The 14,686-nt window shown below is 32.9% G+C and overlaps 1 protein-coding gene across 2 annotated transcripts in view; it reads right to left on the bottom strand.

Moving 5' to 3' along the window:
* pcxb (pyruvate carboxylase b) overlaps positions 1-14,686 on the bottom strand; it is an 848,274-nt gene that overhangs the window by 814,713 nt on the left and 18,875 nt on the right. Inside the window, exon 2 of one of the 2 annotated variants that reach the window (XM_030162429.1) lies at positions 4,368-4,504. In XM_030162429.1, the coding sequence (XP_030018289.1) occupies positions 4,368-4,503 (136 nt within the window). In that variant the 5' untranslated portion in view covers position 4,504. Of the gene's footprint in view, positions 1-4,367; positions 4,505-14,686 lie in introns of those variants that run through there. The other variant, XM_030162430.1, reaches the window with a different exon arrangement.

Here is a 14,686-nt window from a genome sequence, read left to right as displayed (position 1 = left end):
TATTATTATTATTATTATTATTAAATAACCTGAAAAAAACTGAAATTTATTAAGAAAAATAAGTGCAATTTTAACAATATTATTCCTCAACTTCTCATTTCTACATGTGCATTATGGATCAGATCTACAAAGACACTAAACACTGAGGAACAGGCAGAAAAATTAAGTTCAAATTGGACTTCATTTTCTTTAGACATTTCAGGTTGTTCATATTTGTTCCAATTATTCACATTTTATTGTGAAAGGATAGTTTTTAAATGTAAATATTTTCATAATTTAATCTAATTTTTTTGCACTAAAACAGACAAACATTTGAAGTTTATCAGCATAATGTAATATTTTTTTTCACATCAAACCGAGAAGAAAATATGAAGTCATTATTTTTTTGTAGGTTATTATGTTACCAGTAAGATGATGAAAGTGAAAAAAAGTAAAATTATATTATTATCAGGTTTACGTCTACAAAATTTCCTTAAAAATCTGAATAACATGAACAACTCTAATTTTCTTAAGAAAAACAAGTGTAATTTTAACAATATTCTGCCTCGTTTTATCAGTTTATCATTTATACGTATACGTTTCAATCGCACAAAACATTTAGTAACAGGCAGAAATATTGGTAAAAGTGCATTTATTTTACTTAAGACATTTCCGTTTGTTCATATTTGTTCAGGTTATTCACATTTTATAAACATTTTCATGTAACTTTACTTTTTTTACACCAAAAAATCAAAGAGAAAATTGGGGGTTGTCATTATTTATAGGTTATTATGATCATATTTTTACTGGTTCTGACCCACTTGAAATCTAATTGGACTGTATGAGTCTGTATGTGGAACCTGAATTAAAATGATTTTCACACGACTGATTGTTAATTTCTTCAGTATCATTTTTGCATTTCACAAATTCATCACATGGGCCGGATTGGACGCTTTGGCGGGCCGGATTTGGCCCCCGGGCCGCATGTTTGACACCTGTGCTTTACATATACATATATTTGCAGTATTTTTGCTGCTTTTTCTCACCATCGTACAGTCATTTCCCACATCCACCTCGAGCCCCGAAGTCGCCTAAATCTACCAGATTTTCCAGACGAAAATACAAATTCTGCAGCCTGCGTTCGGCACAGTCTGACTGAACTCAACACGTCTGATTAGAGGCTGTAAGACTGATTTTTTTTTTTTTTACTCAAATTTAATGACGTGGCGTCGTACTAAAGCAATAATAAAAGTTCAATTGTACATCCTGAAATGGGCAATTTCCAACACAGGAAGTGACGAGTTCATCTTCAAAATGCTGATTTTTATTTTATATATTTGTTGATTTAACCCTTTCATGCATAGTGGTCACTCCAGTGGGCAGTTATCCTACAGCTGTTCTCTTGTATATTCATGGGTTTTGTTGTTTTACTTCCATATAAGCCAACACAGTGGACACTTACAGGGGTTGGACAAAATAATGGAAACACCTTATAAAATCAACAAAATATAATTTAATATGGTGTAGGTCCGCCTTTTGCGGCAATTACAGCCTCAATTCTCCGAGGTATTGATTCATACAACTTGTGAATTGTTTCCAAAGGAATTTTAAGCCATTCTTCAGTTAGAATACCCTCCAACTCTTTTAGAGACGATGGCGGTGGAAATGGACGTCTTACTTGAATCTCTAAAACTGACCATAAATGCTCAATAATGTTGAGGTCTGGGGACTGTGCCGGCCATACGAGATGCTCAACTTCATTAGAATGTTCCTCATGCCATTCTTTAACAATTCTAGCTGTATGGATTGGGGCATTATCATCTTGAGGTGAAGGTGTTTCCATTATTTTGTCCAACCCCTGTATGCACCATCCCATAATACACTGACATTCAGACCATTACTATACCTTTGCTGTTCTTCATAAACCTGATCTGCAGTAACATGTTTGAGTGTGAATCACTTGTTATTTGTTAGACACAAAGGTTTTTTTAGCATGTTATCTCCAAGAAGTGAGTAATAATTACCATTAGAATATGTTAAAATGAGAGAAAACATCAGATTTGCAGCATTAAAAATGTTTTTATCTCATTGTTTTCATATTACTTTCTTATGGAAAAGGATAAGGGCCACTGGACTTTAATCTCAGAATTCTGACTTTTTTCTCAGAATTCTGTCTTTAATCTCAGAATTTTGACTTTTTTTTCATAATAACAATTAAAAATATACATATATTGGAATTTATTTTAATTTATTGTATTTTTTTCCAGTGGCCCTAATCCTCTTCTGTACTTTCTGATATTGGGTTTTAAACACACATTTCTTTACTTCAAAAATTAAATGCATCAACATTTTTGTAACTCCATGAAAAAAAAAAAAAAAATCAATTGCATTGTTGTTGTTTTTTGCATGTCTAAGGAGGAATAAAAACACTCAAGAAAAAAATCTTTAGTAAGGTTCTCATAATTCATGCATGAAAGGGTTAAATGCGCTAAGAGTCGTATGATTTCAACAACATGCTATAGTGTTTAGTATACCTTTTATGAGTAAAAAGTCATAGTCACTGTGGGATAAAATAGTTTTATTTTATTATTATATATGATGTTTTGGGATTTTTTTACACTTGAATTGATGTATAGATTGCCTTTTACTCCTCCAGACATTTTAAGTCATTTAGTTAATATACTGTTGGTAACTTAATTTAACATTCTATAAGGTGGTCATTAGCTCAAAAAGCCTTATAGCCTTGTTTGTGAACAAAGTTTAGAAGAGTTTACTTATTAAGGAACACCACTCGCATCAATCTAAAAGGTTTAATGACTTGTGAATCACTAATCCTATCGATACATGTAAATAATTCACATAAAATGCCGTTTCACAGTTTTTGAGGGGCATCAGAAGGGGCCCATTAGGACATTCAAAGGCTCCATTGTGAATCATTCATTCACCAATAAAACCCATGTAGTCTGATATATTATATTGGTTGTAGATGCTTGATTGTGTTCAGTTAATTATATATTTAGATGAAAACATCACCTTTTCTTCAGTTTTCTCTGTTTTGATATAATACTCTTTGAATGTACTCTGAGTTTTATGATTAGTAATTTGAATACAGACAAATACTTGATTTTCATTAACAAATGAAGGGTGATAACTCACTTAGAAAAGCTTAAATGTAGAGAAATATGCGTTTGAAAGTCACCGCAAAAATAGTTCTACGTGTTTAACCCATGAAGACCCAGTGCTACTTTTGTGGCACTTCCAAATTATTTTTCTCCTCTATATTTAACTTTTGTTAAGTGATTTATCACCATTTATTACAACATTATCCTCTGTATTTTGTGTTTTTTTCAGTGAAAATCTGGTATTTTCCTACATTTAATTCACTGATCATGTAGATGTTCATAAAAGCTCAGATTTAAGTTGAGGGTTATCATATCAGAAACAGAGAAAACTGAAGAAAAAGTGACTTTTTCAGTAAAGTATAGCATTAGCTGAACATAAACCAAGTGTGTCCATCCACTGTTATTGATCCAACTCCATTAGTTTTACTGGTGAATCAATGTTGCAGAAGATGACGGTGTTTCCACGGTAACGACGGAGACTCAGAACATCCAAACGGGTCATATCTGATGACCATGAAAAGATGACAGACTGCATTTAACACCAATTATTTACATGCGTTTATATGATGAGTGGATCAACGGGTATTAAATGGTTCAGATCAGTAGATGGTTTTGGTCATCAGTGGCTGTTTGAGTATTTATGTGTTAAGGTTAAAATCAACATATTTATAAATCTATGGTTTAAACGGAGGGAGGAGGATGCGATCCGACCTGACTAAAGCTGTCAGACAAATGTAGTGGAGTAAAAACCATAACATTTACCTCAGATGTACTGGAGTGTATGTATGAAGTTGCTCAAATAAAATTCCCCAAATTTATACTTAAATACGACACTTTGGTAAAGGTACACAATCCATCACTTTTTCAAACAATATATATTCATACTTATCAGTGTGTAGGATTATTTCCATGAAGTTGGGTATAATTAAAACAGTCATTTATTTAACTTACATATTGCATAGTTCTGTGTGCATGACTCCCACCTCTGTTCCAAGCACTTTAAAAATTCACTTCTCCTAAGCAAACAAAGCTAGCGCCGCTGCCACCCACATAATGTGTGCTTAAATATTAGACTGTGCCAAGGCAAAGTAGATGTTGGCCATTAAAAATTTAAAAAGTGTGAGTCTGTGTTCTTTTGCCTCAGGAAGATTTTAAATGTCATAACGTTTTTCTTACATTATACATGAAACGGCATTAAAACGCTGTTTAATTTAAAGCAACAACTGAGCATCCGCTGTTCAGCCTCACTACTGTGTGAAGACTCACCTCTGTTCGCCACCATGACTTTCTTGATTGGTCGAACCTCGCTGCGTGGGGCCGAATGGGCATAGCGAGCGTGGAGGCACACCCTCCTGACGGCCAACAGCCCGAGGCCGCCACGGACCACAGCGTACCCCAACATTCTGAGAGAGAAGGAGGGGAAGAGGAACAACATGTCAGCTAATGACTTTAAAACATAACAAGACACACACTGTAAAAAAAAAAAACCCAAAAAAAACAGTATTATTCCGGCAGCAGGGGTGGCAAAAAAATACTGTTAATAACGGAAAATAACCATCTCATAAAAATATGGTAATATTCCATAATTAAAATACAGTTTTTTGCCCTAAATTTACATGACATTTTGCTTTTTTTTTTTTGACTTTTTCATGTTTAATAAAGAATATTTTCATGTTTTAAAACAATCAAATTACCTATAAATATATATATATATAAATAATTTTCAATGAGACTAAGTTGTACAATCCACTGATAAAAACTGTGTTTTAAGTTTATCAGTGCTTATACATGTTATACATTCACAAAAATACATTTATTCAACATTTTTGTTGTGAAACCTCCCATAATTAAACAAGATATTTGTCAATTAACAAACAAGTCTTGTTAAACTTACAGAACAAATACTTCTTTTATGGTTAATTGTCAGTAATTTTATTTCGTTTTATTTATTTATTTACAGTATTAAACTTTAAATTAACAGTTTAATCTCATAAATAGAAAAGAAATATTTGTGAAATTACAATACATTTGCAAATGTATTTTAATTGTATTTTTCTGTGAAAAAAGAAAAAAATTCTTTTAAAAAATGGGAATTTTATGGTTATTCACAGTTACAGTTTTCTCATGTTATTTTACTTTGACGTGTAAAATCACAGTCTATTTTTGTCGTTTCATTGATATTTTCCTGTATCTTAAAAATACAGGAAAAATCTGTAAAATAAACAGTGAAAATTCTGTTAAATCACAGATTTTTTTTTACAGTGCACACTGTTTGTCACATTAGGGTCAGACATCATTAAATTCACTTTGCTGTGTGATAAATGAATGAATGTTGAGAAGTGAGTGACACATATTTTGTTTTTATTATATTTTTATTGCTATTATTACTATTTATGAGTCCGCATCCTGACAGTCCACCTAAATTTCATTGTACATTCTGTATAATGACAATAAATTATCTTGATCTTTAAATAACTTTCCTTCTTAGCCAACATTAATTTTAAATGATTTTCATTATGCGTTTGCATTAATACTGCTAGCCTAGCTTCACCATCTGTCAATAAGCATGCTTTAACTTTCAGAGCTTGTGGAAAGTAAGTGTTGTTTTCCTGCAGTTGAAAACATAAGTCGCTTTTCCATTGGACATCCGCGCAAAACTTTACCAGTATTTACTAAATGCTGAAAAAACAGAAGTGCGTTATGTCGGTTTTTCCATTAAATCACAAATGCGATGATTTTATTTACTATTGTGAGATGACACAAGAAGTCATTCCATAAACATGGCGACGAACGTAAATATAGTGTTGATTTACAGATATATTCATTATTATTATTATTATTATTATATATTACCCCTCTATGCCGTACAAAATTTTAAAAAATGATTCAGTTTCCTGGTGTGTCCACACATACTGCACCATGTTTCTTTTAAAAATCTTCTTCGCTTGTTGTAACATCTTTCAACATCCGTTGTTTTTTGTTTGTTTGTTTTTTTAAATCACATGACTCCAGTTGTGGAAAAAGGTCTTTCCATTGCAGTTTTTTTGTGTGATATACCAATTGTGCTACCCTCGAAAAACCACCTCTTGCCAGTGCAAAAACTTTTTTTTTTTTTTTTAAATCAATATCTTTTTATTGAAGTTTTCTCAGTATAATACAAGTGCAGTGCTGAATGGTCCTTACGAAAATCTGAAGTAAGCATGGGTGTATATCAATCGCAGCTAGCACCATACAGAAAAAAACAAAGCAAAACAAAGCAAACAACAGACTGTACATAATAAAATAATCCCTCCTCAGTCATTGCCAGTGCACTAGACATAGTAAAGGATCACTATCGCAACAGAAACCTGCGTTAGAAGTAAGTACGGAGTGAGCAGCATTGTTAAACAGCGCCTAAACATCAAGCATTTACAAGGTCTGGAATGTTTTTCCGAAGGGAGCCCACACTTTCTGGAATTTCCCATTCGATTGCTGAAGTGAATATCTAATTTTCTCCAGTCTTAAGCAGGACATAATGTCTTCCAACCACTGGGCATGAGTAGGAGGGACAGTGTTATTCCACCTGAGCCAGCACAAAAACTTTTAGTCGAGAAATGAGAGTTTTGGTGAAATTGTCGTTTTTCCATTGGGTAAATTTTTATGTGTAAGTTATATTCGCGCAGTTTGAGGGTCAATGGAAAAGCGACTATACTGAGTGTTAAAATGACAACTTTAGACAGTAAAGACTTCAAGGGCACTCAAGGAGCAGCTCAAATATGCAAAATAAGTTGGATTTACACAGATGCTTAGCAAAATAGCGACGCAAATCATATCATTAGCCTCCTCGCATAATTGCCTAATGTCAGGGGTGTCAAACTCATTATAGTTCAGGGGCCACATTCAGCTAAATTTGATCTGCAGCGAGCCGAACCAGTAAAATAATAACATAATAATATATAAATAATGTCAACTCCAAACTTTTCTCTGTTTTAGAGTGAAAAAAGTAAATTTACATTATGAAAAGGTTTACATCTGCAAATTATCCTTTCAAAAGATGTGAATAACATGAGCAAACTGAAAAAATAAGTGTAATTTTAACAATATTCTGCCTCAGTTTATCGTTTACACATGTACATTCTAACTTACAGATCACAGGGGATCTACAAACACACAAAACATTTAATAACAAACAGAATCTTGTTAAAATTGTACTTACTTTTCTTAAGACATTTCAGGTTGTTCATATTTGTTCAGGTTATTTACATTTTTTTTGCGAAATTATACGCTGTTTTAGTGTAAATACATGAAAATATTTACATTTATAAAGAGAAAAATTTGGAGTTGTCATTATTTATAGATTATTATGATAGTATTTTACTGAATCCCACCCACTTGAGATTGAATTGGTCTGAATGTGGAACCTGAACTAAAAGGATTGTTAATATTTTAGTGTAATTTTTGCATTTTACAAATTCATCCCAAGGGCCAGACTGGACCCTTTGGTGGGCCAGATTTGGCCCCCGGGCCGCATGTTTGACTCCTGTGGCCTAAGTCATATTTATTTCAGGTCATAGCCAATGATGCAAAATGAAGCGGCAGTTTTCGGAGAGTAAAGTTACACAGATATCACAATTTGGCCAAAAATGTGACTTAGGCAATTATGCTATGTGGCTAACGACATGTAGCATAGAGAAACATTTTTGGTCAATATAATTAATGGTAAACATAGATGATCACAGATGTAGCAGACATAAGCAAAGTCAGCTCAAAACATGTGAAGAAAAAAAAGACAAAAAGCTAGAACACACTGATAGTTTCAGTTCCTTGTTTGTTTGCATCTTTTTTTCCCCTTTTTTCTGCATGATCACAAATGGATTCGTTAATAAAACACCGACTAACATTTACTTCAATCACTGAGCATGTTTTGTCCAGCTATTGTAAAAGTATTTAGTTTAAGTTTTTAGTCAAACACTAAAAGCCATTCCACAACAGTTGAAGATTCCCAGAAACCTCAGGAAAACAAGGGTTAAACTAGTTCAAGGATGGTTATAACTCATGCCATAAGAGGTGAGAAAATTTTAAATGTTGTATAATCTTTTGACATCTTTTTAATTTTCACCCTTATGTACAACTTCTGTGAAGCCACTTTTAAAGTTTTTTTGTTTTTTTTTTTTAAAGGAGAACGAATAGAAGTTTAGGAGAATTAAATTTGGAAAATCATTTCACAAGAGGTATTTTTAAAGCGATTAAATCTACTAAACCACCCGGTCATATCGTATTGTGTTATTGCCTAGGGTTGCCGGTGCCTCTCAACTTCATTTTTTTTTTTTAATTTTTTCTAAAATACATTTTAATTGATGTTATACTGTTATATGTCATGCATCTTAAATTATCCTACAAACCAAGACACTGTATTTGTGAGGCCTGCAGCAACTTTATTATTAAAAGGTAGAGAGAAATCGTCTATTATTAGATAAGCCCTTTTCAGTTCAGATGGTTTGGAGTTGAAAGGATGCCAGTTTCTTTGAGAAATCTTAAGTCTCTCAGTCTTTGTATTATGATATAATCATCTCAGGTTTGCTATCAAAATGACTCAGCAGAATATTATTGTTCAGCGGTGTTAAATATGCATGGCGGCAATCTCCTTTTGTTTACTTAAAAAGACAAATTACTGCTAAATTAATGATAAAGCCTGGTGTTGATCGCACTGCATCAAAATTAATAAAAAATAGAGTAAGGTTAAAAGCAGAAGAGTGGATGCATATTCATACTGATTCAGCAGGAACAGAAGCAGTGGAGTGCTAAACTGACATGAGCTGCTGCTGCTGCTGTTTATCGGCAGCCAATCAGCTGCAGCCGTGTCCAATGGCAAGTTTCTGGTGGAACAGTGCAGTCTTTTTGCAAACTACTGCATCAAAACACTGACATAAATACTTCCTCTTGCAACCAAAATCACAAAATAAAACAGCAAAAGCAATCACAGCGTCTAAACTGCACAACTACAACCCTTCATAAGCCCACAGTCTGTTAAAAGTCAAACCAAAACCTCTGTCTCATATCTTAATAGCTTTCTTTCCACTTACTAATCCCCAAAAAACATAAGCATTTACATAACAAATGCACTATTACAACACAAAGAGCTGCACAGAGATGGAGCTCCTTAAACAGATGTAAAATGTCTTATTTACCAGGAAAATGTGGTAGTGTCACTGATGGGAACAGTGTGATAGTTCTGAAGCCTGGGAAAGAAAGAGAAGAAAGAGGATCCTTCTTCTTCTGGCCTCAATAAAGCTACACCTCTGATAGTGCTTTGCTGCCACCCTGTGGTCAAACACCAGCATTACACCCACTGAGGACAGCTCTGAAATAAGTCATGTTTGGTGTTGGTAGTTGCATTGTTTGGTATCAATATTTGCTAATAATGAATAACACCAAAGTAAGTTTTCACATGATTATTTCAAACTTACTGCATAAAGAATATCAGCTAAAATTTGCTTAGAGGTCTTATTTCTGTCTTTGTGCATAAGAAATCAATCTAAGTGAATCTTCAAAGGAACTTTGTGTTGGTAAATGCAATTTATGCAAATTTACAGGATTCCAGTTCTGTTGCAACATGTTGATGGTCATATGAACTATGTTTTCAGCTAAAAAAGGCCAATTTCATCACAATTAATGTTATATTTCCATGTCACAAATGGCCAAGTTATATTTGAACTGAATTTACCTGAAAAACAAATCTACTATTATTTTAGATTCCCCAATTTTTCTGACAAGATTCTATCCTACATATCACATGTTTTATTTTTACAGGTTCAATATGGAGTATGGTGCTGATCCATCCTGCTTATGTTACGCCAATACATACATTAAGAATGTCACATGTCACTTTTTAAATCAGCAGTTTTCTAATAATAAGCATTTTTATAAAGAAATAACAATTCTATATTGTTATTTCCTCTTTAGTATGATGATAAACTATACAATAAATAATTCTGATCCTAGTTTTTGCACAGGGATCATTAGTGTAAACGGTGACATGGCTGCTGAGCATCAGTATGATGGGATCTGTAACAACCATGTCACATCCGCCCACTGACACATTTAGTGTTTTTGTGTCAGCTGTTATTGTTTTAGATCCACAATACTAACATTTATGAATAAGAGGAGAATTAGCAATAGTAAGTATATAAGTTTATTACTAATAAAGTACTGGTACTGACCAGAGCATCATGGGTAATGTCACGTCCGTCCACCAGCAAAAGTTTTCACATACACGTGCTATTCAAAATCCAATATTTCTGAAAATATAGCTTCCACTGTCAAATAATATCAGTAGTCTGTGCACAAATGCACAGTGAAAACTTTTGCTGGTGGACGGACGTGACATTACCCATGATGCTCTGGTCAGTACCAGTACTTTATTGGTAATAAACTTATAGACTTACTATTGCTAATTCTCCTCTTATTCATAAATGTTAGTATTGTGGATCTAAAACAATAACAGCTGACACAAAAACACTAAATGTGGCAGTGGACGGATGTGACATGGTTGTTACAGATCCCATCATACTGATGCTCGGCAGCCATGTCACCGTTTACACTAATGATCCCTGTGCAAAAACTAGGATCAGAATTATTTATTGTATAGTTTATCATCATACTAAAGAGGAAATAACAATATAGAATTGTTATTTCTTAATAAAAATGCTTATTATTAGAAAACTGTTGATTTAAAAAGTGACATGTGACATTCTTAATGTATGTATTGGTGTAACATAAGCAGGATGGATCAGCACCATATAATCTTGTAAGAAAAACTGGGGAATCTGAAAGAATAGAAGATTTGTTTTTCAGGTAAATTCAGTTCAAATAGAACTTGGCCATTAGTGTCATGAAAATATAGCATTAATTGTGATGAAATTGGACATTTTTGAGCTGAAAACATAGTTCATATGACCATCAACATGTTGCAACAGAACTGAAATCTTGTAAATTTGCAGAACTTGCATTTACCAACACAGAGTTCCTTTGGGGATTCACTTACATTGATTTCTTATGCACAAAAACAGAAATAAGACCTCTAAGCAAATTTTAGCTGATATATTACTATACAAGACTCCTAAATTTGCTTCAAAACATGTTGCAAATCAGCCGCTTTCTATTAACACATCAGTTAAAAAAAAAAAAAAAACAGTAGTAGTGCAGGGCTTAATTAATATCACAGATAACTACCACAATTAGTACAAATTACCAGAGGTCCGTGAGTAATAATAACCTTGTGTGAACAGGAAACATGAGCATATCACATACTGAAGGGTATATATATATATATATATATATATATATATATATATATATATATATATATATAGACCCATACCTCAATATATGCCTGTAAAATGCCCCCACAGCGAATCAGAGCCACCTGATACCCACCCCCCCCCACCCCCCCCGAGGAGGTCGAGCATCCAGGCCTGGACCATGCTCTTGCCCCACACTCTCATCGCTTTACCAAGTATGACCAAGACCCATGTGACGGCATTCACTTTCCAAATCTGTGTAGACCTACAGCGATCATTTTTGGACTCATTTGAACTCAAAGATGCATCAAATCTATGCAATAATCCTACTATAATCTCTATAACTCTTGTTTTAATGTAACTGTCAGATTGTTCTTGCTGATGGTTATCTTGATTCGGCCATTTTCTACAAATTGTACAAATGAATGACCATCACAGTTATCACATATTTTCCTCAGACACCAATTTCATCACCGCTGTTTTAATGCTGGCCAGTTGAGCAGTCTTCTCTTGTCATCTTAAACTAATATTAGAACCAGCCAGGCAGGCTCAGTACTTTAAATCCATCTAACTCTGGCTATAACATGATAATGATGTCGATTTCTCCTTGCGGAGGCATAAGTACGTTATGTTTTTGTTTTGTTTTTTTTTAACCTATTTAACAACAATAATAATAATAATAATAATAATAATAATAATAATACATTTTATTTATAGGTGCCTTTCAGGACACTCAAGGTCACCGTACAAAGTTGTTAAAAATAAATACAACCCAATTAAAATTACATATATACATATATATAACAAATAGGTACATAAAATGGCAGTAGATAAAAGTGAAATTATGGAATTGAGTAGGCCTTTCTGAATAAATATATATAATAAATTACATACAATTATATATAATAAATATATATAATAATATTTGTTCAGAATTTTCAGGAATAGAATAGAATACAATACAATACAATAGACTTTATTGTCATGTGTTCAGTGAAATTAGTAGTGCTACTTGTGGAAAAAATACGAATAAAAAACCAATACATCAGAAAATAAGAATAGAACAAATATAAATGACAAAAAACTAAAACAGAAAAATAGAATATAAAATTTTTCAAAAAATAAAAAGAATAGAACTAAAAGTAGAATAAAATTAAAATAGACAGAAAATGTAACAGTTAACATGGTGTATATCTATGAAATAAAAGGATTCAAGCTGTGTTTAAAGCTGTAGGAGGAAGAAATCATAAAAGAAACAGTACCAGAATTGGAAGATATACGCCCTCCTTCTTCAATTCTAATGTCTATAGCCCAAATTAAAAGACTAAAAACTGGGGGAAAAAAATGCACTGTTACATGCCACTATAGACGAGCGCGGCTAAAACATCAGTTATTCGAGCTGCTTTGTTGCCTTCGCCTTAAAAGTCAGCAGTAATTACAGCCACCAATCACCATCTAGCATGCCTACCTCATAGAAAAACACCTGGACAAAACCCTCTGTTGCAGGGTAAGTGCTCTACACCCTGTAAACACAGCCAAGAGGAGGTGCACAAGTCTGGCTTCATCTCAGACCACATGAATTACAATCCGCTGACTGGTAATTATGAATACATGTATAAACAGTTCAGCGCAGAAGTCTCACACCAGCTGTAGCTTTGTTGTTTTTGCAGGATGGAAATGAACATGCATATTTATTTCTCATTCTCTGTTCTTCAGATGCAACAAGGTACAAATACAGGAAATCTGTATACATCCTTAATAGACACACAAAAAAACGAATTAAATGAGTTCTAAGGGCTAAAGTCACTATTTAGAGTGACCTCTGACCCCACGATGAGAAGCAGCAGAAACAATTAGAAACATCAGACACATGTTGAATGAAACTTAGTATAAAATATCAGAAAATAAATGCAATAAATCTCATACTGTCTGAACAAAAGGGTTGAAATCATGTTAAATGCAAAAGGGAGGTCACTAAACGCTAATTCTGGTTTTTATAAGCTGTTATTTTTCCCTTGAAAAGTTATTTTTAACACTGTACATACTTTTGTCATATATCCAGATTGTATCTTAATACACAGGAATGCATATGTGTAGTCATTTTAACTTTACAACAACCAGGTAATTTTGATTATTGATTATTATTATGATGTTGATGTAGTATATATTTTATCTTATTTATCTACTTTTTGTTATATGTATTTATATGTATATTGGCTAAAATTTACTTAGGGGGTCAAATGAGTGGCCATTTTTGTCAAAAAAAAAAAAAAAAAAAGTTGTAAGAAATGCATAGTTTTCAATGCAAGTTTTCACATGATTATTTCAAACTTACTGCATAAAGAATATCGGCTAAAATTTGCTTAGAGGTCTTATTTATGTCTTTGTGCATAAGAAATCAATATAAGTGAATCTTATCTTATTTATCTACTTTTTGTTATATGTATTTATATGCATATCAACTAAAATTTACTTAGGGGGTCAAATGAGTGACCATTTTTGTCAAAAAAAAAAAAAAAAAGTTGTAAGAAATGCATAGAACTGTGTTGAAATAATGCTAATACATTTGTGCACAGACTACTGATATTATTTGACAGTGGAAGCTATATTTTCAGAAATATTGGATTTTGAATAGCACGTGTATGTGAAAACTTTTGCTGGTGGACGGACGTGACATTACCCATGATGCTCTGGTCAGTACCAGTACTTTATTAGTAATAAACTTATATACTTACTATTGCTAATTCTCCTCTTATTCATAAATGTTAGTATTGTGGATCTAAAACAATAACAGCTGACACAAAAACACAAAATGTGGCAGTGGACGGATGTGACATGGTTGTTACAGATCCCATCATACTGATGCTCGGCAGCCATGTCACCGTTTACACTAATGATCCCTGTGCAAAAACTAGGATCAGAATTATTTATTGTATAGTTTATCATCATACTAAAGAGGAAATAACAATATAGAATTGTTATTTCTTTATAAAAATGCTTATTATTAGAAAACTGCTGATTTAAAAAGTGACATGTGACATTCTTAATGTATGTATTGGTGTAACATAAGCAGGATGGATCAGCACCATACTCCATATTGAACCTGTAAAAATAAAACATGTGATATGTAGGATATAATATTGTAAGAAAAACTGGGGAATCTAAAAGAATAGAAGATTTGTTTTTCAGGTAAATTCAGTTCAAATATAACTTGGCCATTTGTGACATGAAAATATAGCATTAATTGTGATGAAATTGGACATTTTTGAGCTGAAAACATAGTTCATATGACCATCAAGATGTTGC

This window comes from Sphaeramia orbicularis, chromosome 18, assembly GCF_902148855.1.
Source record: "Sphaeramia orbicularis chromosome 18, fSphaOr1.1, whole genome shotgun sequence".
Taxonomy (NCBI): Eukaryota; Metazoa; Chordata; class Actinopteri; order Kurtiformes; family Apogonidae; genus Sphaeramia; species Sphaeramia orbicularis.
This window is presented reverse-complemented; position numbering and strand designations above follow the sequence as displayed.